General features: G+C 30.7%; 3 protein-coding genes across 6 annotated transcripts; 1 reads left to right on the top strand and 2 right to left on the bottom strand.

Annotated features, from left to right (window-relative positions):
- The first annotated feature begins 2,622 nt into the window (after positions 1–2,622).
- On the top strand, positions 2,623–8,438 carry LOC100794337 (protein REDUCED WALL ACETYLATION 2). 4 transcript variants are annotated; one of them, XM_041017418.1, is made up of 16 exons: positions 2,623–2,930; positions 3,273–3,364; positions 3,830–3,967; positions 4,084–4,140; positions 4,230–4,302; positions 4,788–4,946; positions 5,211–5,360; positions 5,441–5,696; positions 5,779–5,900; positions 6,079–6,165; positions 6,252–6,340; positions 6,440–6,502; positions 6,709–6,765; positions 7,375–7,471; positions 7,542–7,700; positions 8,043–8,438. In XM_041017418.1, exons 1-16 carry the CDS (start codon positions 2,898–2,900, stop codon positions 8,046–8,048), a joined length of 1,638 nt encoding a protein of 545 aa, XP_040873352.1. In that variant the 5' UTR covers positions 2,623–2,897; the 3' UTR covers positions 8,049–8,438. The 4 variants fall into 4 exon arrangements, with proteins under 4 accessions (XP_040873352.1, XP_006583994.1, XP_006583993.1 ...); XM_041017417.1 differs by having other exon boundaries at positions 2,625–2,930; positions 3,827–3,967; XM_006583931.4 differs by having other exon boundaries at positions 7,542–8,438.
- Positions 8,439–16,813: 8,375 nt separating this feature from the next.
- Positions 16,814–19,204, bottom strand: LOC100787099 (desiccation-related protein PCC13-62). The gene is made up of 3 exons (XM_003528562.4): positions 18,854–19,204; positions 18,432–18,657; positions 16,814–17,317 (listed from the first exon to the last, which is right to left on the bottom strand). The coding sequence occupies exons 1-3, from the start codon at positions 19,177–19,179 to the stop codon at positions 16,946–16,948; spliced, it is 924 nt and encodes a 307-aa protein (XP_003528610.1). The 5' UTR covers positions 19,180–19,204; the 3' UTR covers positions 16,814–16,945.
- A 3,444-nt stretch (positions 19,205–22,648) lies between these two features.
- Positions 22,649–25,082, bottom strand: LOC100786037 (desiccation-related protein PCC13-62). The gene is made up of 3 exons (XM_003528560.5): positions 24,713–25,082; positions 24,291–24,516; positions 22,649–23,158 (listed from the first exon to the last, which is right to left on the bottom strand). The coding sequence occupies exons 1-3, from the start codon at positions 25,036–25,038 to the stop codon at positions 22,787–22,789; spliced, it is 924 nt and encodes a 307-aa protein (XP_003528608.1). The 5' UTR covers positions 25,039–25,082; the 3' UTR covers positions 22,649–22,786.
- Between the last annotated feature and the right edge of the window lie 814 nt (positions 25,083–25,896).

The following is a 25,896-nucleotide window of genomic DNA, read 5'->3' as shown; positions in this document are numbered from 1 at the left end:
CGTGAAAAAGGCTTGTTTTTACTTTCTATGTTTTTTTAGAATCTTTACAAAGGTGCCGTAAGAAAAAGACTTACATACCATAAAGATGAAACTCATTACATGCCATAAAGGAAATAAAAACCTCATTAAACTACGGGTTTAAGGGGTGAAATTGATACTATACATGTTCTTTTTAAGAATCTTTAGAAGGTGCCGTAAGAAAAAAGGTGTACATGCCATAAAGGAAAAACTCATTGACAAGTGCGGTACGGTTCAGAATTCAGATAGCAGGCCACCATACACGAATGAAATGAACCGATTGGCTGCCCAATATTCTAATTTTGTTCTTTGTTTTTCATGCCCAAGTCTTTATTCGTCCGTCCAAATCTAATGGCAGGCAGCACCAAAGCAGAAAGAGAATCAAACAAGTGCCTGAATTAGCCAATTAGGTTAAGAACTAAGAAGTCAGTTAAAATTAGACTTCATCACCCATGTAGTTATCCTGTAGAATTAAATTAAAAATAATTAAAAAAACATAAAATATGTTAAATTTAATATTTTAAATTTTAAATTCAATAAAAAAGATTTTTTTTTTAACAAAAGTATGATTACAAACATATTGAAGTCTTGGATTTGGATTTGAAAGAAACAATTTTAGCAAAAGTACAATAAATACATGATATGGTGTATAAATAAGTTATTTAAACATGTAATTGACAAATGTTAACTGAGTCCTATAGCCCAAGAATAATGATTAAAGATAACAAAATAAAAACATATTTATTATACATATTAAAAATAAAAAATATTTAACAAACTTTATTTAATAGTCCTCACCGATGTCCTTGGGACACAAACACTCTGTTGTTTTGTGCATATGTTACGGGCTTAGGGTCAATTTGTTTTTACTTTTTTCAAAACCAATTTTAAGATTTATTAAAAAACGATTATTTTAAGAAAATTTATATAATTTTTTTATTACTGTATTATTTTTTATTATAATTTCAAGTTAAAAAAATATTTTTTAAAAGATTATTATTTCAATTTTTATGAAAGTTATAAGAGTAAGCTTTTTAAAATAATAAAATTTTAAATTCTTTTAAAAACTGAAATAAACACCAAAATTTTTTAAAAACAATTTCTTCTTGAGAAAAGAAAAATGAAATAATTGTCTCTAAGATTATGTTTGTCTCAAGGTATAAAAGGTAAAATTGAGAATATCATATTTCCATCAATAATAAGTTTTGAATAAACATTTTTAGGTATTGTTGATTTTTAAAAATATGAAATATATATATATATATATATTATTTGTATTCTTATAAAGTATTCTATATTCTCATGAAAATTAAAAATTATTTTCTACAATAGTTACATATCTCCTCTTTATTTTTCTATATTTTTCCACTTTTATTTTTTCAAATTTTAATTAAATATCTTTTATTTTTTAAAATAAAAAAATACCCATGAAATACATTCGTAAAAATATTATTCTTAGTTATAATTCCTCAAAACACAATATTAAATCTAGAATGAAACACCCACAAAATATTTTGTGGGGATTGGGATGAGTAATTGGACGCTACGTGAGTTTGGACAGCAAAAGGTTAGGTTTGGAATACTCGTGTCGGTGAAGCAGATATGGGACCCCTTCTTCCATATCCCTTGAACTTGAATTCTCTTCACTCTTCACAATTGGACGCTGAAATGACTAAAATAACCTCCATACTCTATATTGGAATTTGAACTCGATCGATACTTGAATTCAAATTAAAAATAAATAAATCGAATTGTGTCGGTCGTCACCCACATGCACCACTTTTACTAACAGCACAACTCAAAACTCTTTTCTATTTTATTTTATCTTTTCTGAGGTGCAATGTCCAACTCATGACTCACAATTTCATTTTCACACAACTTCACCTTGTGTTATTTAATTAATTTTAATGAGTTAAATTTATAAAATATTTAAATTTGAATTTGAATTTAAATTTAATTTTTATTTAAAGAAAATGATTAAATATATTTTTAGCTCGTCAAACTAAGATAATTATTTTTTTAGCTCTTAAAAAATAATTTATTTTTATGGTCTCTTGAATTTTTCAAATACTTTAGTATCTTTTTTAACAACTTGTATGATTTGGTGGTTGTGTTATTTTTTATATATTATGTTAGTTTTAAAGAAAAAAGAAAAAATAAAATTATCACAATTTTTTATATTTTTTTATTTTAATTTATCATAAATCATTTTAAAAAATTAATTTTGAAAAAAATATTTTTAATAGTAATAATTCGTCACAAATTATGATGCTATTAAAATAAAAAATGAAAAAGATTAAAATTAATTTTAAAAAAATTTAAAAGATTAAAAAAATATGTTTTTTTTGTAAAGCCTAAAAATCCAAATTTAAAAGACTAAATATCTGAATAAAATTCATCCAAGATGGCGTCGGAATCCCTCACCGTCGCCGCTGTATTAGATAATCTCACACGTTGAAAGCACAGCTCGTAATCAGGGTAAATAAGAATTTAATTGTATGAGTAAATGGCATTTTCATTATTTATAGTATTTCATAAAAAAATGAAAAGAAAGAACTAATGAAAATAATTAAAGAGTTCCTCATAAAAAGAAATAATTAATGAGAATTTTATGACATTTTGTTTCTCTCTGCTGGACACTTGATTATTTACATCTTCTTCTTCAACACATACACGCGCAGTGAGCTCTACTCGTATCACCTACCGTCACTCGCCGCATGCAGCATTTTGCTTCCTCAAAATTCTCTTCATTCTAACTTCCATTTTCGCAAAGTTAGGAATCACTATTCCTCTCCGCTTCAGTTCCTGTGATTTCCGGTGAATCGGAGAATTCGGAACTGTGGTGTGATTCTTCTGCTGCCTCTTCTCGCTTTTCCGAAATGCTTCTCCTCAGCCCTGTTACTCCCGGTCAGGTACGTTTTTCCGTTCGATCTTCTAGCTCCCTCAGATCTTGCACCGATTCGTGTTTTTTCACCGCTAGTTACTCGCTTCTGTTTATTTCACCGTGGAATTTGATGTGATGCGTTTGTGCTTGTGCTTGGCGCGATTAACTGATTCGTGTTTGTTCGCCGCTAGTTACTCGCTTCTGTTTATGTCACCGTGGAATTTGATGTAATGTGTTTGTGCTTGTGCTTGGCGCGAGTAACTGATTCGTGTTTTTTCGCCGCTAGTCAATCGGTTCCGCTTTGGAATTTGAGGCGTTTGTGATTGTGCTTCGTGCGAGTAAATGATTTTTCGGTTTGTGATGGTTGCAGGTCTCGTTCCTTCTCGGGATCATTCCAGTCGTTGTGGCATGGATATATTCGGAGATATTGGAGTACCGGAAAAACTCTGTCTCGTCCAGAGCGTAAGTTCGATCGATTACTCTTTCGCGGCGTGAGCTTTTAGTTGCGCGTGCTGGTAGAACGTTTGCATTTTAGGGGAATGTAGCGTCTGCGAGTTTTGAGATGATCAAATAGTTAATCGGTCATATATAGTTTCTGTGTTATTCGTTAAGTTGTTGAGTTAAGTAGTTGACCACAATTGGATTATCATGTTATTTCGCAATAACTGGATTTTATAGTTGTTATGCATTATGATCGCTACCGATATGAAACTTTTTTTTTCCGCAATATTTTCGAATGGGGATTTCTACAATCCGATTATGAACTAGTTAATCAAGTGGCAGAGTTAAGTCTTTTTGGGAGAGAGAGAGTTAATGTTTGGCGGTTCTTCCAGAAATGTCATGTTATCCCAATCCATTGTGTAAGAATGGAAGTTCATTAAGAACTTGTTGCCATGATTTCTTACGGAAGTTGTTCTTGTTTAGTAGGCAATCGGACATCAACTTAGTTGAAATGGGCAGTGATGTTGTTAAAGATGAAGACAGAGCAGTTTTATTGGAGGGAGGAGCTTTACAGTCAGGATCCCCAAAGGCACGGAGCTTAACTGGCTCACCATCGATTATCCGGTTTGTAATTCATCCTGCTCTGGTTTTGCTTGCTTAAATTATGGTTCTGTAATTTGTTATTTCCGTCTTTGCTTAAACTTAGACTTATGTGCTTGGCTTTTTCATGATTGCTTCAGATTCCTTTTGATGGATGAGTGTTTCCTTCTTGAGAACCGTTTGACACTTAGAGCGATGTAAGTAAATTATATGAAATGAGAAATTTATTTGTATGTGTGGATCAAACTAATTGTTTTTCATTTCCTTTGCTCTTTCTCTGTGATAGGTCTGAATTTGGTCTCATTTTGGCTTACTTTTATTTGTGCGACCGCACAGATTTCTTTGCCTCGTCCAATAAGGTTGATGATTTCATCAGGATATTTCTCTTTTGTGTTTCCTTTCTAACTGAGCACTATTTTGTGATTGGAAAGTCAGTTCAGCAAGCAAATATTGCTCCATATTTCTTTTGTTTCTGAAGCCATTGCTTCCTTTAACATACATCATGATGACAAGTCACCATGTGAAATTAGGAAAATCCAAGAAAGGATGAAACATTTTTCTTGAATTAAAAACTAACAAACAATTGAACTCAATCATTAAAGTAGGGAGAAAAGAGAAAGGACCGAGGAGTGCGTTACTTGTTGCATTAATACACAACAAAGCACAATGTACCACTTTAGCTAGTACCCAATGCTGTTGGTCATAGTCTAGAAAAAATCGGTATTCCAAATTGTGTTTGCTTTTATCCGTGAAAGCAGTGATATATCTTTGAAAAATTAGCTTTGTCATGTGCTTACTATGAATAAGTTATATAATATTTTGTCAACATCATCTGCTTTTGCAGAGTTACAATAGGGATCTCTTCCTATTTCTCTATTTTCTCCTCATCATAGTTTCGGCAATGACTTCCTTTAAGATACATCATGACAAGTCACCATTGTCTGGGAAATCCATCCTTTACTTAAATAGGCACCAGACTGAAGAATGGAAAGGCTGGATGCAGGTTGGTCACTTTTTTGTTGATATTACTGAAGTATTTTATTCTCTTATCATCTATGATGGAAAAACTTTCTGTGCAATTTCTGAATTATGCAAGTTCAGACCCCCTGAAATTAATACATTTAATATTAAGGAAGTGCAATTCAGTTTGTTCTATATTTTTTCATCAGATTTTCTGATTATTCATCTCTTGCTGTACTTACATTTAATGTTATAAATTCCTCAAATTTTAACATTCCATATTTTTATCATTTGACATCCGTAACAGGTTTTGTTTTTGATGTACCATTACTTTGCTGCATCTGAAATCTACAATGCAATCCGTTTGTTCATTGCTGCATATGTTTGGATGACTGGATTTGGGAACTTCTCATATTATTATGTTCGTAAAGATTTTAGTCTAGCAAGATTTGCTCAGGTATGCAATTTCCTTGAACTATAAAAGCTCGCTTTTTCATATATTTGGACTGTAATAACTGCAACATATTTGTTGAGCAGATGATGTGGCGGCTTAATTTCTTTGTGGTGTTCTGTTGTATTGTACTTAACAACAGTTACATGTTATACTACATCTGCCCCATGCACACTCTTTTCACTCTTATGGTTTATGGGGCACTTGGTATTCTCCACAAGTACAATGAGATTGGGTCGGTCATTGCGGTAAAAATCATTGCTTGCTTCTTGGTTGTTATCTTAGTATGGGAGATACCTGGAGTCTTTGAATGGGTTTGGAGTCCATTTACTTTCTTTCTCGGTTAGTAACATGTATGATATTTTACTTCACCATTGAAAGCACAGCAGATCATGCTAACTGGAAGGTTTCTTTAAACTTGCAGGATATACTGACCCAAATCCTGCCAAATCACATCTTTCTCGCTTGCATGAGTGGCATTTTCGTTCAGGGCTTGATCGCTACATATGGATAATTGGAATGATTTATGCTTATTATCATCCAACTGTAAGTTTCTCATTTTATGTTTTTGAAATAAGTGAAACAAATCTAACATTTAGATCCATTCTCTCTGATTGAGTGAAGATTCTGAAGCAGAAAAACATCTCTGATTTCTGTCTCCTCCTTTTTTTGCTTCAATTTCCCTGATTTGAGTACCTTATTGTCTGTCACATGGCATTACAAGGTTGAACGATGGATGGAAAAATTAGAGGAAGCAGAAATCAAGCGCAGAATATCAATCAAAGCAACTGTTGTGCTGATATGTTCATTGGTATTATATTTTTTGATGTCATTATCATATTAGTATACCGTGCTTTGTTTTATCTTATGACCCTGTTCATTTGACTTAATTTCTAGGTGGGTTATTTATGGTTTGAGCATATATACAAGCTGGACAAGATTGCATACAATAAATACCATCCTTATACCTCATGGATTCCCATAACGTATGTCCATTTTTCCTTAATATTTTATTTGGGAGGAGGGGCCTGATGAGAGATATTAAAGACTTTTAGTTATTAACGTGACACATTTTTATTTGACAGGGTTTACATATGCTTGCGGAATGTTACACAAAGTTTTCGTAGCTATACGCTGACTCTTTTTGCGTAAGTTGTCTTTGTAGAAGTACAATCTTTTATTTATCTTTCTTCTGTTCCCTTCTCTTTCACACACACTCAAAAACACACATGGACATGCCTTCATATTTAATGAGCTATTTTATTGCTAAATGCTGTCAAATTTAAATTTCTTCACTTTGTTTTGAGGCTGGTAATTAGTTAACTAATTTTATGATGTTTCTACTTTCTTGTAGTTGGCTTGGGAAGATTACACTGGAGACTTATATCTCCCAGATCCATATCTGGTTAAGGTACTCCGAAGCTGACATGCTGCTTTTAGCATTTATTGTGCTTTACCAGATATCACATATTTTTCTCCTAATATGAGTTGAGGGGTTGTTTAGTGCACATGTAGTTAGTTGCCCAAGCATATTAGATTCCTAGGTATGAGATGCCTGGATATAAGATGTTTGGGCATGGTAGAATAGATACCTGGAGATATGTTTGTTTGGTTACACTCAATGTTGATCATATAACTTTGAATAATTTATTTTTCTTTGCAGGGGGGAGGGGGGTATAATTCTGAATTTCTGATTTTTTTTTTTTTGTATTTAACTGATCAATAGTTTCATTATATTAATTTACCATAGCAAAAACATAACAAGGAATATGCTTTGCACTAGAAATGGGGGCAATGAGGATTTAAACTGTTGATTATTACCTCGTCCTTTCCTAGCTTTTCAGTTCTAAATTTTTATTCTTACAATCTTACTGGATGTCAAAATAGTAAAATGCTTAACATACATTCATGTCCAATTACTTTCTTTTATGCTTGATGCAACTTGTTTACATATGTAATTATTTTTGTTATTTATCAGAATATATTAATTGTTCCTTTCTATTATGTTGGCTGATTTTAGGTCAGGTGTTCCAGATGGGCAACCCAAATTGTTGCTTTCCCTGATCCCAGACTTCCCAATGTTGAACTTCATGCTTACTACTTCCATATATGTTGCAGTAAGTTAAAAGCACATGTTGGATTGAGATTTTTTAGGTTGATTGATTCTGATTTTAACATTCTTCGCAGATTTCCTATAGGCTCTTTGACCTGACAAATACACTGAAAATGGCATTTGTACCCAGCAAAGACGACAAACGCTTTATACACAATTTAATTACAGCAACAACAATCTCAGTTGTTTTATATTCTTTGTCTCTCGGCTTCCTTAGGGTACCTCAAATGTTGGTAAGTGTTATTGCAATAACTTGATCTGGTCAACTGACCTAAATTGCCCTTGCATCTAAGTAATTTGTAGTCAATCTGTTAAGCTCATGCTTTTTATGCACAACACTTCTGGCGGTAAGAACGTAATTTGGTGGTAACAATTTTGAGACAATTGTGACGCTTCTGGTGTTAATTTTTGAGTGAATAATATCTAGTAGTATGCCATGGCAAATTCGGAAGCCATGCCACGACTATAAAGGGAGATGCAGCTCACTTGTGTAGAACATTTTAAATTTTATGGTTTTACATTTGCATTTTATGTGCTATACATTTATCTAAATCTAGATACTCATAAATTCACAGGTTTGAAAATTGAATTATGTATATATATACTGTTGCAAGCTACCTGTGGACTCGGAAGAATTCTGGGCAGTTGCTACAATTGGTTTGTCAGGCCAACTCTTTACCGAAAGATGCATTCATCTCTTTTTTGTAAGTTACAGAAGTAATAACTTGTACCAAAAAAAAGAAGCAAAAATAGGTCAATAGCATGCAGTTTTAGGGGGTTGAAAGTTGTATAGATATAAGAGGGTGGGCGCATGGCATCACATTTTTTTTTTTTATATTATGCAACCTCATTTTTTGTTTTGTTAGTGGTCTAAAATGATCACGCCTATATCACCATCTACTATATTATGTTAAATAGTAGATGAAACTTAGTTATGAGAAGGAACTATAAATTTTGCTAGTTTGTCACTATATAAACTGCCTTTTGATTACCGAAAGTTGTTCCGGCAGCTCAATAGGGTTAAGCATGCGTCTAGGCTTTGGAATACTTCTATTAACTTAGAAAACCTCGACTAGCTGGTGGCACATTCAAGCTTATATTATTTCCTTATGTTGGGAGTCTGGGACAAGTTATTACTGCTGGCTAATTGGCTAAGACCAATATGTTGTAGTAGGAAATTATGTATGGTTCTCGACATTAAAAAGAGTATATTATTTGAAACCTACATTCAGTGTTTAATAAATACAAATTTAGGTGCCAAAATAATGTTAAAATATACATAGAGGATTGAAGTGGAGTTCATTTTAAACCAATATGAATATCTACTTTAAATAACATTTTATCTACACAGTATTGTAAAATATAAAAATTAATTAGATTAAACTCATTTTAAGTGAAGGAAAAGAAACTTTCAATTTTTTTGAGGGAAAAAAAGCAGCTTTAAACTATTTCTTTTAAGTATACTTTGAAGGTGTCAATTTTTTTTAAAATATATTTTTGATTCTTGTAAAATTATTTTTCTAATTTTAATTGTTGTAAGTTTATGTTTTATCAATTTTAATCTCGGTAAGATATTTTACTCATTTTTACTTCATATGAATTCGTACTTACAAGGACGAGAAAAATATTATACAAGAAAAAAACTGGGATAAAAAAGTTTATATATATATATATATATATATATATATAAATTATCACGGCGTAAAAGCTTGGAGCACGATTACTGGTATTGGTATGCGATATTTCTTGGATATTTGCACAATTCAGATTGCATACCCATGCAATCAGGAGTTTAATCATAAAATACTGCCAGAGATTTTGTTCTCACTGAGAAGTTATATCAAGCAGACTGACAAAATAAGTTTGGTAAATTGCAATCTATCATTCTATCTTACAAAGCAAAGATCTTCAAAAATAACCACTGAAAAAAAAAGCTTCAAGAATATTCTCTGGAGACCAACATGACAGCCACAAAAGAGAGATGACATTCTATTATTCAGATGATACATAAATTATTTTTTTTTGGTAAAAAAATAACTGGAAACATTGTGACCGTAAAATTTAGAACTAAGTAATTTTAAAAGTTCTTTATATTGTTTCACTCTGGTTCATAAAATTTCAGAACCAGTCTTAGCAATAGCATGTAGAGCTTACAAAGTTAAAAACTAGCAACATAATGAAGTACATGCATTATTTCAAGAATCAAGATAAAGAACAATTGCCTTCTTAAAGCAGCAACCAGAAGTCAGAAGCTGACAGTTGCCTTCTTTAGAGACATTTGTACGCGATCATCCGTCAAAATATATGTACAATGTCGAATGCAAATCTTTATTTTGTCAAAGAAGCACAAAATAATAGGCAAGAATTCAGGTACTAGATACACTCCGTTTTTTTGTTTTTGTTTTTTAATTTATCTCAAAATATTTGTTACTTTAAAAAAGTTAAGAAAAATTTAATTATTTCCCCTCCCTCAGCAATACTCTCACTTATTACTATCTCACCTAAATAGTCATAAATATTTTTTTCAATTACAGTATAATTTAACTCATTTTAATAAAGACACATTTGTAAAAAAAAAAGTTGTTTAATCATTATAACGAGTTAAACTTAACGAGTGGGAATATTTAAATTTAACGAGTTGAATTTTACAATCTGTGGTTTAGAATTAGTAGGATGGCACTTATTTGAAGCAACTAGAGTCCAAATAACCATAGCGGTATAGAACTTTTTCCTTGACAATGGCTGCTCGAGAGCATAAAAAATTTTCCACAATTTATTTAGTTATTGCAACTTGAATTTAGGATCACTGCTTAAAATTTCAGTCACCCAAAAAAATTCACATTCATGAGTGAAGTTCCGTTGAAATTTTAGAAAAACCTAATTATCTTAAATAATAGTCATATACTACTATAATATAAGCAATTTATTTGGAACGGATATAAATCGAAACAGGGATGAAACTTTACTAAGTATTATATAAGAGAAGGATACGTCCAGAACAGCACGAATGACTGCAGAAGTTATAGAAGAAAATTAGGGAACTGAATACATGCGCGCACACACAGCACAAACAACGACAGAAATTACAATCTAAATAAAAATGTAGCTTAACCAAGAAAAAAGATGAAAAATATAATGAAATGCTGACCCAATAACATAGGGCTCTACAAGACATAATAACAAGATCTCTTGTTTCAAAAATTACACAAATCTTCTTCACTTAACATTTTCTACGCGATTAAAAAGAGGGGCTTATGTTTTGTCAAAATATAAAATAAGGGCTTAAATATGAGGTTTGTAAATTTAATTTGGAAATGGAGTTTCATGTAATTTAATCAAGCCTCAAACCTCAAGGAGCTCCATGTAATTTAGTAGGTATTTAAGTATATTTGGCATCGATAAACCTCCCACTTCTTTATCTTATTTGTATTTTAATTTATCTTTTTAGCATTCTGTTTGACGTTTAACAAATAGATCATCAATGTTGATCGAAAAACAATGTGAATGAGTGTGAAAAGTAAAAACGGATAAAATGGGAGAAAAAAAATTTAATTATTTATAATTTAATTTATGCAACGTACAATATAAATATTTAATTTATATAATTAAAATTTATAAGAAATAAATATTTCTTATTATATAAATTATATTACAATTTAAATTTGTAAAAAATATTTTTAAACATATAATTATATTTTAGATTTGCAATAGTTTATATTGTGGATACAAGGTTATTTTTAATTTTAATTATTCATATTTTTTAAAAAATTAATGAAATTCATTTTTGAAATAAAAATGAAGATAAATTATACTTAAGGAATAACATCCTTAAAATTATACTTAAGGAATTTAAATATTTATTAAGTACTAATTGTGTTGAACCTTGTTGAAATATGATATTATATTTATAATGATATAACTTATTTTAAAATTTATTATAGAATATATCTTAATTTAAATTTTTTTCTTTTTTATTTACGATATAATTACATATAACGTTAACATTAATATAAATCGAGTTCACTCGATCTTATCGTATCATTCCAAAGCTACAAAATACCGCGTTCAAAGAAGTAAGGGGTTAAACTTATCTAAATTTTTCAAGTATTTTACGACTTTGTTTACATACTTGCTTAAAGAGTACACGTGTAATTAATTTATTATTAAAAAAGGACAAGGGAAAAAATAATATTGACTTTTTTTATTAAATTTCTCTAATTATTTTTAAATGTTAAATATTTTTTTTTTTGAAATGAAATAATTTTATTTTATATTTTTATGCCCGGATTATTATCTTTTAATATTATTTAACATGTGTCGGTGGTATATGTTAACAAAACCAATCTTTTTATAATCACATGGAAGCTAGAGGTTTTTTAGTATATTTAATTAATTAGTTTACGTAGTACATAACTACATATCTTATTCTCTTAAAAAAAATTTCAGGTTTGATATTTATTTATTTATGAAAATAAAAAATTTATATTATATATGTTTCCAATTTGAGTATAATTACATAAATCTCTTCGTGTTACCATGATTAATCTTTGTTTAGTCGATGATTTTTAAAAATCTAAAAGTTTTTCTACTGGTTTGGAGTTTGAGATTTGATTCGACGCATCACCAACAAGAGGAAGAGGATCCGTGTTTCAGATATGATTTTTTTACCTCTATTTTTTTTTCTAGATTTATGATCATTTCATCGTTAAATCCATATTTCCATTTCAAGTTTTTCCCTTTCCCAATCACCTAGTACTACAAAGGGGAGAAGGGGAAGAAAGAGAAGGAGAAAGGAAAAAAGATAATGATGTGGTTCTGATGTGACATGATAACGTGACGCTCCATTTGTCACGCCATCACTTAACAGAAGGAGACTGACGATAGATAATAAAAAAATCTATATTATATATGTTTACATGAGTATTTGCGATTTATACCAAAAACAAAAAATACATCTTGGAGGTCTTTTGATATGTCAGGTATATTGGATATAAATGAATTAGTGACTAAATTTAGTAACAGAAAAATGCTTTTCTCTTGTTAATTTTGGAGTCACAAAAAATTTGACGGTTGTCTTAAAAATTACATATATAAATTGTTCTGTCATCAATTTTAATTTTTCTAGGAAGTTATGATAGAGGATAAGCTTCTAATGCAAATATTAACTTTAAAACAGAAAATATAAAATAGAAAGTATTTAATAACAAAGACAACATTTATTATATAAATTATGATATAAAAATAATTTTGTATTTATTTTTTTGAGATATTTCTCAATTGATACTTTTAAATTTTTAGTTAAATAATTGTGGTCACACGTAAATAGATGTGTGTATTGAAAGTTACACATAACGAATAGTCATAAGGAAAACGAGACATATTAAGTCCCACATCGATTAAAAATAGTATCGAGATAAACTATATAAGTGAGAAATAATTCTTACCTCATATTTTATATGATTGAGTTAAGTCCAAATCCACTTTGTGACATGATATGAGAGTCATATAATTAAGACACCAATTATATAATTAAGCTTATAATTAAACACGAATAACCAAATTCTTTATATGTACTGCAGCTTGTTGTGGCATTCTAGGATCGGCATGAACGAAAAGTGAGGGTCTCGTAGTTCCTGCATGGAAAGGTGCTGAGGGAATAGTTCCAGGTAACTTGATTGATGCTTTCATATATAACGACCCCAAAGGAAATATTGAGGATAGCATATTGCAGTGGTGATGAATGTGTCCCGGGCGGCTACTTCCCTAAGGGAGCAAATGGTCTTATAGCCAAATATTACTTATTTAGCAGCTAGTATGTGCAATAGAGTTATACTCTATTTGCAAACTATGTCACGTATTCTGCCAGCCATTGGCTGCAGTTTATATATAAAATAAGGAATGCACATGTTGCATTGAACTGATCAGAAATTAAAATTGCCTTACGATGTACGTTGTATTAAACATTTGCATATAATGTTACATTGTATTTCTGGCAATATATATGTTTGTTTAGCCTTGAGATCAAAACTGCGAATGGATGATGTTTAGTTCATTATTTGATATTCAAAAGGCAAATTGTGTAATGATCGAGTCATATAGTCTTTTGTGAGGGGATCCAGATTGGCCTTTTGGCCTCCCTGGAGCAAAAACATCTAATCCATCCCTTACTCCCTTAGCACCAAACAAGAAGAATTCAGCCACCAAATATACTAGATTTAAAGGAAATTCCAGAAGAGCATCCTCAAATTTTGGGCGCGAGTACATTGATCTCGGAAGAATAAGATCTTGGGATGGAGAGAAGGAGGACAAGGGAGGTTAGCAAAACAACAATAAATGAAGTGCACACACACACACAACGGGTTGACTGTCCTTGTAGCAAAACAACAATAAATATATGACCAATATTAGAATTCAGAGGGAGGGGAGCCAATGTATGATATCAAATTAGATGTTAAGAAATTTTGTTTACTTGGGGGGTGACTGTCCTTGTAGCTGTAAGCCTGTAACCTAGTTCCACCTCCAACATTATATACAATTATATCGTAGAATGAAAAAGATCACAATTTAAATTAAAATGTATTTTATAATATATATTTTAAAATAAATTATATCTTTATAAATATAACAAAGATTAACATAGTTAGTAGATAATTAGAATCTTTAATTATATATATATATATATATATATATATATATATATATATATATATATTAATTTCCTGCCATGTAAGTGGAGAAAACTTTACTACTAAAAAGAGAAACAAAACTTATTTCAGTGATAATTAATTATGTCTTAAAAGAAATTAGTCAAAGACTATCATCACGGAATATCTTAATGCAAACCAAAAAATTTATAAATATAATATCATATTATATAAAATATTATTTATTACATTAAACCTTTTATTATAAATGTTCAAGTATTAAAAAAGTTATACTTTTAGAAGAAATAATTGTGAACATTCAATTTTGTCTGATTTGATAAAAACAGGTAATAATTAAAAATAATGGTTTCTGAAAAAGAAAAGTAAAAATAGAATCATTGCAAAAAGGAATTGAAAAGATGTATCTACTATTTACTTTAACACAACTTGAAAATAATCCAAAGTAAATTCTTGGTGTTTTTTTTTTTGGATTTGTAACCCAATTAAATAAATACAAAAAAGAAAAAAAATTAAAATAAATTAAATGATTAAATAAATATAAAATTCCAAAAATAAGAAAATTAAATTAAAAAAGAAAATGTGATAATTTAATTGAAAAAATCTTCTATATATATAAATATTAGAAAAACAATCTTGAATGAATGCATTATTATGAGTTATTTTTCAATGAGAGTATGTTTAAGAAATTTTAATAATCACTCATAATTCTCATGCAGACATTTGCTCCCAACCAACCTCTCACTCTCCGATATTTTCACATTATCACACACTAGCCTCAGAGTCATACTAGCACCCTCATCATTCTCACAGGCATAGGGCACTCTCCTCACAGGCACACACACTCTCACGTTTTTTCTACGTAGAAATAATGACAATTAATTACTATTTATTCTTTCCTTTTAAATTCAAATGTTCATATTTCTTTCATAACTCCTGTTACCTATTCAAAGGATATAAAAAGCATTATTCCGTTGCACTTGGAAGCTTTTCAAATGGCACCTTCATTGGTTTTTTTTTTATTATTATTCAAATTGCTTTATTAGCCATTCAATCACCATGCACCCATCTGTTTTCAAAGAATTAAAAGCTATCCGTAATTATTTGCCAATGGTCTAATTATGAAATTGTTGGTTACACGTAAAATTTTCTCTAAATATTGGAAGCAGGAAGATGTTGGATTGAAGTGGTGATGGAGAAAGGTATTTATCGAAAAGCTCAAAACCATCTTCCAAGGTGACGGAGAAGGGTACTTAGCCCAATAATTTATTAGAAGGTTTGTTAAGAATAGTTTATGACTAGCTAGATAATCAGGAAAAGTTTTTATTAAGTAGCTGTAAGAATAAAAGGAAAAGGTTTTGCAATTATAAAAATTCAATGAGTAACAATTATTATTATTTTATCTAGATTGATATCCCTTATTTATTGAATTATCAAAGAAGTCTAGGAGAGGATTTTGTATGTTTTTTGGGCCAAATCAAATATTAAAATTATTTTCCGTCAAACTACATATAGTATCTTCATTTATGTTATTCAAAGATTTAAACTTAAACTTACGATTATTTTCATGATTCGCTACGTACAAAATAAAATTTGCTTCCGATAATTTGAATATCAAATGATGAACTAGCTAGTATGCATCATCCATTTGCAGTTTTGGTCTTAAGGCACTAAACGAATCCTATTATAAGAAAACCATGTAAAATTATATCCGTTCCAAAATAATTTAAATTTGTAATTTTAAATTTTTAAGATATTATTTAGATTTAAAAATAATATTATTTTATTTTAAGAAGTTACTTAGAATTAAAGATGTTATCCGTAAATTAAAAATTTATTTTAAGATTAGAATGTTAAATCTATATATAAAAATTAGAAATTTATTTCAAGAATTATTTGGCCTAAAGAAAGAGTCATCACTTGAGTCAGAGACGGGATATGAAAAGTTTGAGAGAAGGAAGTCACATAGTTGTCTCACTTGTCCTAAAAACATACAGTGATGTGAAAAAGTTTGTAAGTTTGTTGAATTTGTCCTAAAAATTTATTGTAAATGTAGAAATAAAATGTTAAACAAATCTAAGACCTTAATGAAAATTTAAACTGGATTAACAAAATAAACTTAATGAATGTAAGAATAAGAGTCCAAATCTTGTTAAATGAACAAATTTGTTTTATGGTGTATACTTTTGTTTTATAATGTGTTTTCTCATCAATAAAAATAAAGAGAAATGTCTGCTTTTCCCCAAAAATATGCATATCATCCATTTGGCAGAGAATGTTATTCTCGGGAAAAACGTATCAACAAGAACTTATTCGGTTAAACATGCATATTTTGCATGAACAGCTCGTGATAATTCTATTAACTTTTTCGCTAGAATTGTTTGCCGCAGGACCAGCTATGCCCATTCTGCCATGAGGAGGACAGTGGCCACTTGCTGTTTGCATGTCCATTTGCGCATGAAGTATGGCAAAGTTGCTACAAATGGATTGGATGTGTGCACCAAGTGGAACATTGTGAACCAATACAACACTATTTTATGCACAATTGCTTCTGGCTTGGGAAGAGAAAAACAAAGTTGTGGAGGGTAATTTGGTGTGCTACAGTATGGTCAATCTGGTGTGCTACAGTGTGGTTAATTTGGTTGACCCCCCCCAAAAAAAAATTGTAACATTATATGCAAATCTTTAAAGCGAGTACGACATAAGGCAATTTTATTTTCAGATCAGTTCAATGCAACATGTATATTGCTTATTATAAACTTCAGCCATTGCCTGGCACAGCTCTTTCAAGATATAGACTATATAACTATGGCATATTAATTAAAGTAATATTGGGCTATATGACCATTTGCTCCATGAGGGTAGAAGCCACCTGGGATAGTTTCATTGCCACTCCCATATAATATCCTTAATATTTCCTCTGGGGTCCTTCCATATGAAAGTGAATATTTGTCGCCCTCAATCACATTACCTGAAACTTTGCCTTCAGCACCATTCCATGGAGATACTACAATACCCTCACTTTTGATTCCTTCCATTCCTAGCTTATTCGCTCGTTCTGAAATGCGATTTGTGAACTCTGCCACAGTCACTTTATATGGTGGCACCGGCGAGTCCCAACGTTCGTATAGATATGCTCGACGACTTGTTCGACCGCCACTTGCTGTTCCTAGAAGGCCAGCAAAAAGCTGCACATATATACATATACATATACATAATTTGGTACTTTATTTTCTTAAAAAATGTGACACTTCCTATTAAAAATTAAATTTGAGTAATATTTTAAAAGTATCGATTAATAAATGGAGGATATTAAAATTAAAGTAAATACTAAATTATTTTTATCTTTTAATTTATATTATAAATGTTGTCTTTCTTGTTAAATACTTTCTATTTTTTATTTGCTTATCTAGTGTCCTTAAAGTTTATATTTACAATAAAAGTTTATCTTCTATTATATCTTCCTTTTGAAAAAATAAAATTTATGAACAAACAATTTATATGTGTATTTTATTTTAAAACACCCATCTCTAAAATTTAGTGACTCCAAAATTAACAAGATGAAACAAAATTTATGTTACTAGACTTAGTCACTATTTCCTTCATATCCAATATACATATGATATATTAAAATACTTTCTCATTTTTTTTTATTAATTCTAACCATTAGATTTCAAAAAAATAAATAATAAGAATAAAAAATAACTCTAAAAACTTACTCTTTGATTCCTCTTTTTCTCCCTCCCCTCTGAGTTTATTAACTTACATCTACTTAATTTTTATAAAAAGTAAATTAGTAGATTATGACTATAAATTTTGTTAACTTTCTAACTTACTCTTTATAAAAAAAATAAATGGTGTAAGTTATACATATAGAGAGATAAGTGGTGTAAGTTATACATATAGAGAGAGACTGTTTATTCCATTAGAGTTTTTTTCCCATGAATAAATATCAAACCTGAAATCTTTTGAGAGAATAATATACGTAGTTATCTACTACTTAAACTAATTAACTATTAATAAAACCCTCCTCCATGTGATTATAAAAAGATTGATTTTGATACGTGTTAAATAATTTTAAAAGATAATAATTAGGGAATAAAACAAAAATATATTAAATATAAAATAAAGAATATTTCTTTTTTAAAAATATTTAGCATTTAAAAAATTAGGGAAATTCAGTAAAAAAAAAGTCAATATATTTTTACCCTTGTCCTTTTTTAATAATAAATTACGCAAGCACTCTTTAAGCAAGTAAGTAAACAAAATCGTAAAAAACAACTTCAAAAATTGATCACTTACTTCTTTGGACTCGGTATTTTGAAGCTTTGGAATGATTCCAACATATATATTGGGGCCAACTACAGTAGTTATGTAAGCCGCAAGTTGGTAGTTCAAGGAATTGGCATAGGGATCAAAAGGTGGATTCAAAGGTTGTCCAAAGGCTTGATCGACAATTTGAGCAAATAATTCCTTGTTTAGATTTATTAATGGCCTAGGGAAACCTTTTACTGCGCGCTTTATAGCCCTGTAAATTAAGGAACCATGAAACAACACTTTACTTTATCAAAATTAAAATCATCATATTATTGGTTGTTTCTTAAAAATAAAGATATTAGATTCATTTCCAAAATAAGAACAAACATGCCATGCAAAATATTCTTTTCTAGTTTCCCTCCCTAAACAAATGTAATGTGTAGAGAGACTAGAGAGATGATCAGAACCTCAAACGTCCAATTAGAGCTAAACCACTCTGCAAGGTTAAGTCTTCTGTGAGGGGATCCAGATTGGCCTTTTGGCCTCCAATGGGAGGGGGTCCTCCCTGGGCTAACCCTGGAGCAAAAGCATCTAATCCATAACCCTTAGCACCAATCAAGAAGAATTCAGCCACCAAATATTGTATATTTAGAGGAAATTCCAGAAGAGCATACTCAAATTTTGTGCTCGGGTAGGTTTGTGTTACATTGATCTCCGAAGAGTAAGATCTTGGGATGAGGAGAAGGAGTACAAGGGAGGTTAGCAAAACAACAAGAAATGAACTGCGAAGCATGATGTTTAGGGTCGTCTATTTTCTGGGTGGTAAACCTAATGCATATCCAGCACATATATATAGTAGAGGCGTGTATGTATGTGGGACGGGTCGTTGAACAAATTTACCCGTGTTTCTATTTGATTTAATTGTTTTGATAAAGACATAAAGTAATTTATTGAAACTCAAACTTAACCCAATCAAGACCTAAAACTTAAATATATGACCAATATTAGAATTCAGAGATAGGGAGGGAGGCGGACCAAATGTATGATATATATCAAATTAGTTTACTTGGGGGTGACTGCCCTTGTAGCCGTAGCCTAGTTCGACCAAACATTATATACAATTATATTGATTCCTTATCATGTAAGAGGAAAAACTTTGCTAAGAGAAATAAAACTTATTTCAAGGATCGTCATCTCTTGAAATAAATTAGTTACATGATTATAAATTAGTTACATGATTATAAATTAGTTACATGACTATAGTCATTAGAAAATATCCTAGACTTATAAACATAAGACTTAATTAAGTTTTTTATACTTAGAATGTAAGTTGTTTTTAGATTACTACCTAAAATTCATATTTTTTTAATCAAGTATCTGAAAAAAAAATTACGTTTTATTTTACTACCTACCATTAGTTCATATTCATTAAGTGATGACGTAACAAACGAAATGTTATGTTATTACTAAACACGTAGGCACATGCATCCATGTCACTAAAAACGTAACCACCCACACATGCGCGACTTCACCATGCCATACCACCACCCACAAAACCATCGCACCACCATAGATCAGCGACCTTTCCCAACCACCTAGTACCCATCACAACCAATCTACGCCATCACCAATACTCATCTTGCCCGCAATCGCATTAATTACCCTCTCTACGCCCTCAACATCTCACACTCCCTCTGTTGTCGTCGCTCCTCCGATACAGTCTTGCTTTCGCAACCGTCACTCCTCCGCAGTTTGTTATCTTTTTCTCCGACAGCCACACCGCACTAGATTCCATAAATCTCTCCGCGTTACCATGATCAATCTTTGTTTAGTCGATGATTTCTAAAAATCTAAAAGTTGTTCTATTGGTTTGGAGTTTGAGATTTGATTCGACGCACCACCAATAAAAGAAAGAGGATTCATGTTTCAGATATGATTTTTTTACCTCTATTTTTTTTCTAGATTTGTGATCATTTCATCATTGAATCCATATTTTCATTTCAGGTTCTTCCCTTTCCCAACCGTCTAGTACCACAAAGGGGACAAGGGAAAGAAGGAGAAGGGAAAAAAGGTAATAACATGGTTCTGATGTGATTTGATGACGTGACGCTCCATTCGTCATGTCATCACTTAACAGAAGAAGACTGACGATAGGTAATAAAATGAGTAATAATTATTATTATTTTATCTAGATTGCTATCCCTCATTTATTGAATTATCAAAGAAGTGTAGGAGAGGATTTTGTATTTTTTTTGGGCCAAATCAAATATTAAAATTCTTTTCCGTCAAACTACATCCATTAGATAATAATCACATTAGTGCACTCCTATAAATATGATATTTAATAATATTTTATTTTAACAGTTAATAAAAATATTATTAAATTTTTTTGATAACATTTTAAAAATATTATTAAATATTACTAATATATGATTTGATGATATGATTAACACAATATTTAATAAAATATTATGAAAATATATTAATAAAATTTATTCATATTTAATGATATTCTTTAAATATTGTTAAAAGTTTTTTATAACAATTTTATTAAATATTAGAAAAAAATTATTATTAAAAATAACATGTGTAATGGTGGTGGTTCCCAAGGATTACATAGTCCCCGCACCGCCCTTATTTCTCGGCGAGGGAAATATAGTATCTTCATTTATGTTATTCAAAGATTTAAACTTAAACTTACGATTATTTTCATGATTCGCTACGTACAAAATAAAATTTGCTTCCGATAATTTGAATATCAAATGATGAACTAGCTAGTATGCATCATCCATTTGCAGTTTTGGTCTTAAGGCACTAAACGAATCCTATTACAAGAAAACCATGTAAAATTATATCCGTTCCAAAATAATTTAAATTTTTTACTTTAAATTTTTAGGATATTATTTAGATTTAAAAATAATATTATTTTATTTTTAAGAAGTTACTTAAAATTAAAGATATTATCTGTAAATTAATTTTTTTTAAAATTAAAGTGTTAAGTCTGTATATAAAAATTAGAATTTATTTCAAGAATTGTTTGACCTAAAGAGGGGAGTCATCACTTGAGTGATAGAGAGACGGGATCATGAAAAGTTTGTGTCGTCATTCTAGGTGAGAGAAGGAAGTCACATAGAGGAAATGCTAGTAAATTTGTCTCACTTCAGTCACTTGCCCTAAAAACATATAGTGATGCGAGAAAGTCCAATTTATCCTAAAAATTTATTGTAAATCTAGAGACAAAATCTTGAATTATGTTAAACAAATCTAAGACCGTAACGAGAATTTAAACTGTGTTAACAAAATAAACTTAATGAATGTAAAAATAAGAGTCCAAATTAAATAAACAAATTTGTTTTATGGTGTATACTTTTGTTTTATAATGTGTTTTCTCATCAATAAAAATAAAGAGAAATGTCTGCTTTTCCCCAAAAATATGCATATCATCCATTTGGCAGAGAATGTTATTCTCGGGAAAAACGTATCAACAAGAACTTATTCGGTTAAACATGCATATTTTGCATGAACAGCTCGTGATAATTCTATTAACTTTTTCTTTAGAATTGTTTGCAGCAGGACCAGCTATGCCCATTCTGCCATGAGAAGGAGGAGGACGTACAGTGGCCACTTGCTGTTTGCATGTCCATTTGCGCATGAAGTATGGCAAAGTTGCTACAAATGGATTGGATGTGTACACCAAGTGGAACATTGTGAAACAATACAACACTATTTTATGCACAATTGCTTCTGGCTTGGGAAGAGAAAAACAAAGTTGTGGAGGGTAATTTGGTGTGCTACAGTATGGTCAATCTGGTGCCATAGAAACAGGATAATTTTTGAAGGGGAACAGCTGGACTTTGATGAAAACGGTGGAGCAACTTCGATTTAGATCATGGTCGTGGTTGTCTGCTAAAGTAAAAAAACTTTCAATCACTCCTTTTATGATTGGTATGTAAACCACCAAGTTGTTGTAATAGGGCAATTCTGCTATGCTAGGATATTGCTTTCTGCACAGGGTCACTTCGGGGCTTCAAGTATGGCACTTAATAAAATAGGATGTGCATTATTACAGGGAGGGGGGACCTTTGAATTGAATGGCACGTAATTTGTGCTGGGATTCTTTCGGTGGGATATAGAAACTTTAATGTAATATATTGTCAATGTTGTATGACGCAGAGGTACTACCGGTACCATTATATTAATGAAATACTTTTAATTTGGTTGACCCCCCCCCCCAAAAAAAAAAATGTAACATTATATGCAAATTTTTAAAGCGAGTACGATCGACATGAGGCAATTTTATTTTCAGATCAGTTCAATGCAACATGTATATTGCTTATTATAAACTTCAGCCATCGCCTGGCACAGCTCTTTCAAGATATAGACTATATAACTATGGCATATTAATTAAAGTAATATTGGGCTATACGACCATTTGCTCCATGAGGGTAGAAGCCACCTGGGATAGTTTCATTGCCACTCCCATACGATATCCTTAATATTTCCTCTGGGGTCCTTCCATATGAAAGTGAATATTTGTCGGCCTCAATCACATTACCTGAAACTTTGCCTTCAGCACCATTCCATGGAGGTACTACAATACCCTCAGTTTTGGTTCCTTCCATTCCTAGCTTATTCGCTCGTTCTGCAATGCGATTTGTGAACTCTGCCACAGTCACTTTATATGGTGGCACCGGCGAGTCCCAACGTTCGTATAGATATGCTCGAATACTTGTTTGACCGCCACTTGCTGCTCCTAGAAGGCCAGCAAAAACCTGCACATATATACATATACATATACATAATTTGGTACTTTCTTTTCTTAAAAAATGTGATACTTCCTATGAAAAATTAAATTTGAGTAATATTTTAAAAGTATCGATTAATAAATGGAGGATATTAAAATTAAAGTAAATACTAAATTATTTTTATCTTTTAATTTATATTATAAATGTTGTCTTTCTTGTTAAATACTTTCTATTTTTTATTTGCTTATCTAGTGTCCCTAAAGTTTATATTTACAATAAAAGTTTATCTTCTATTATATCTTCCTTTTGAAAAAATAAAATTTATGAACAAACAATTTATATGTGTATTTTTTTTAAAACACCCGTCTCTAAAATTTAGTGACTCCAAAATTAACAAGATGAAACAAACTTTATGTTACTAAACTTAGTCACTGATTCTTTCATATCCAATATACATGACATATTAAAATACTTTCTCATTTTGTTTATTAATTCTAATCATTAGATTTCAAAAAAATAAATAATAAGAATAAAAAATAACTCTAAAAACTTATTCTTTGATTCCTTCTTTTTCTCCCTCCCCTCAATATATGAGTTTATTAATTTACACCTACTTAATTTTTATAAAAAGTAAGTTGATTTTTATAAAAAGTAAGTTGGTAGATTATGACTATAAATTTTGTTAACTTTCTAACTTACTCTTTATAAAAAAATAAGTGGTGTAAGTTATACATATAGAGAGATAAGTGGTGTAAGTTATACATATAGAGAGAGACCGTTTATTCCATTAGTTTTTTTTCCCATGAATAAATATCAAATCTGAAATCTTTTGAGAGAATAATATACGTAATTATCTACTACTTAAACTAATTAACTATTAATAAAACCCTCCTCCATGTGATTATAAAAAGATTGATTTTGATACGTGTTAAATAATTTTAAAAGATAATAATTAGGGAATAAAAAAATACATTAAATATAAAATAAAGAATATTTCTTTTTTTAAAATATTTAGCATTTAAAAAATTAGGGAAATTCAGTAAAAAAAAGTCAATATATTTTTACCCTTGTCCTTTTTTAATAATAAATTACGCAAGCACTCTTTAAGCAAGTAAGTAAACAAAATCGTAAAAAAAAACTTCAAAAATTGATCACTTACTTCTTTGGACTCGGTATTTTGAAGCTTTGGAATGATTCCAACATACATATCGGGGCCAACTAAAGTAGTTATGTAAGCCGCAAGTTGGTAGTTCAAGGAATTGGCATAGGGATCAAAAGGTGGATTCAAAGGTTGTCCAAAGGCTTGATCGACAATTTGAGCAAATAATTCCTTGTTTAGATTTATTAATGGCCTAGGGAAACCTTTTACTGCGCGCTTTATAGCCCTGTAAATTAAGGAACCATGAAACAACACTTTACTTTATCAAAATTAAAATCATCATATTATTGGTTGTTTCTTAAAAATAAAGATATTAGATTCATTTCCAAAATAAGAACAAACATGCCATACAAAATATTCTTTTCTAGTTTCCCTCCCTAAACAAATGTAATGTGTAGAGAGACTAGAGAGATGATCAGAACCTCAAATGTCCAGTTGCAACTAAACCATTCTGCAAGCTGAAGTCTTTTGTGAGGGGATCCAGATTGGCCTTTTGGCCTCCAATGGGAGGGGGTCCTCCCTGGGCTAACCCTGGAGCAAAAGCATCTAATCCATAACCCTTAGCACCAATCAAGTAGAATTCAGCCACCAAATATTGTATATTTAGAGGAAATTCCAGAAGAGCATACTCAAATTTTGGGCTCGTGTAGGTTTGTGTTACATTGATCTCCGAAGAGTAAGATCTTGGGATGAGGAGAAGGAGTAAAAGGGAGGTTAGCAAAACAACAAGAAATGAACTGCGAATCATGATGTTTAGGGTCGTCTATTTTCTGGGTGGTAAACTAATGCACATCAGGCACATATATATAGTAGAGGCGTGCATGTATGTGGGACGGGTCGTTGAACAAATTTACCCGTGTTTCTATTTGATTTAATTTTTTTGATAAAGACATAAATTAATTTATTGAAACTCAAACTTAACCCAATCAAGACCTAAAACTTAAATATATGACCAATATTAGAATTCAGAGGGAGGGAGGGAGGCGGACCAAATGTATGATATATATCAAATTAGTTTACTTGGGGGTGACTGCCCTTGTAGCCGTAGCCTAGTTCCACCAAACATTATATACAATTATATTGATTCCTTATCATGTAAGAGGAAAAACTTTGCTAAGAGAAATAAGACTTACTTCAAGGATCGTCATCTCTTGAAATAAATTAGTTACACGACTATTCATTAGGAAATATCCCAGACTTATAAATATAAGACTTAAATAAGTTTTTTATACCTAGAATATAAGTCATTTTTAGATTACTACCTAAAATTCATGTTTTTTTTAATCAAGTATTTGAAAAAAAAAATATTTTTTATTTTATTATCTATCATTAGTCCATATTCATTAAGTGATAACGTAACAGAAGAAATGTTATGTTATCACTAAACATGTAGACACATGCATCCATGTCACTAAAAACGTAACCACCCACACCTGCACGACTTCACCACGCCATATCACCACCCACAAAACCATCGCACCACCGCAGATCAACTACCTTTCCCAACCACCTAGTACCCATCACAACCAATTTGCGTCATCACCAATACTCATCTTGCCTGCAATCGCACTAATTACCCTCATTACGCCCTCAACATCTCACACTC

Source organism: Glycine max, chromosome 7, assembly GCF_000004515.6.
Source record: "Glycine max cultivar Williams 82 chromosome 7, Glycine_max_v4.0, whole genome shotgun sequence".
NCBI classification, from domain to species: domain Eukaryota; kingdom Viridiplantae; phylum Streptophyta; class Magnoliopsida; order Fabales; family Fabaceae; genus Glycine; species Glycine max.
The sequence above is the reverse complement of the archived record's forward strand: the minus strand, read 5'-3'. Positions and strand labels throughout refer to the sequence as shown.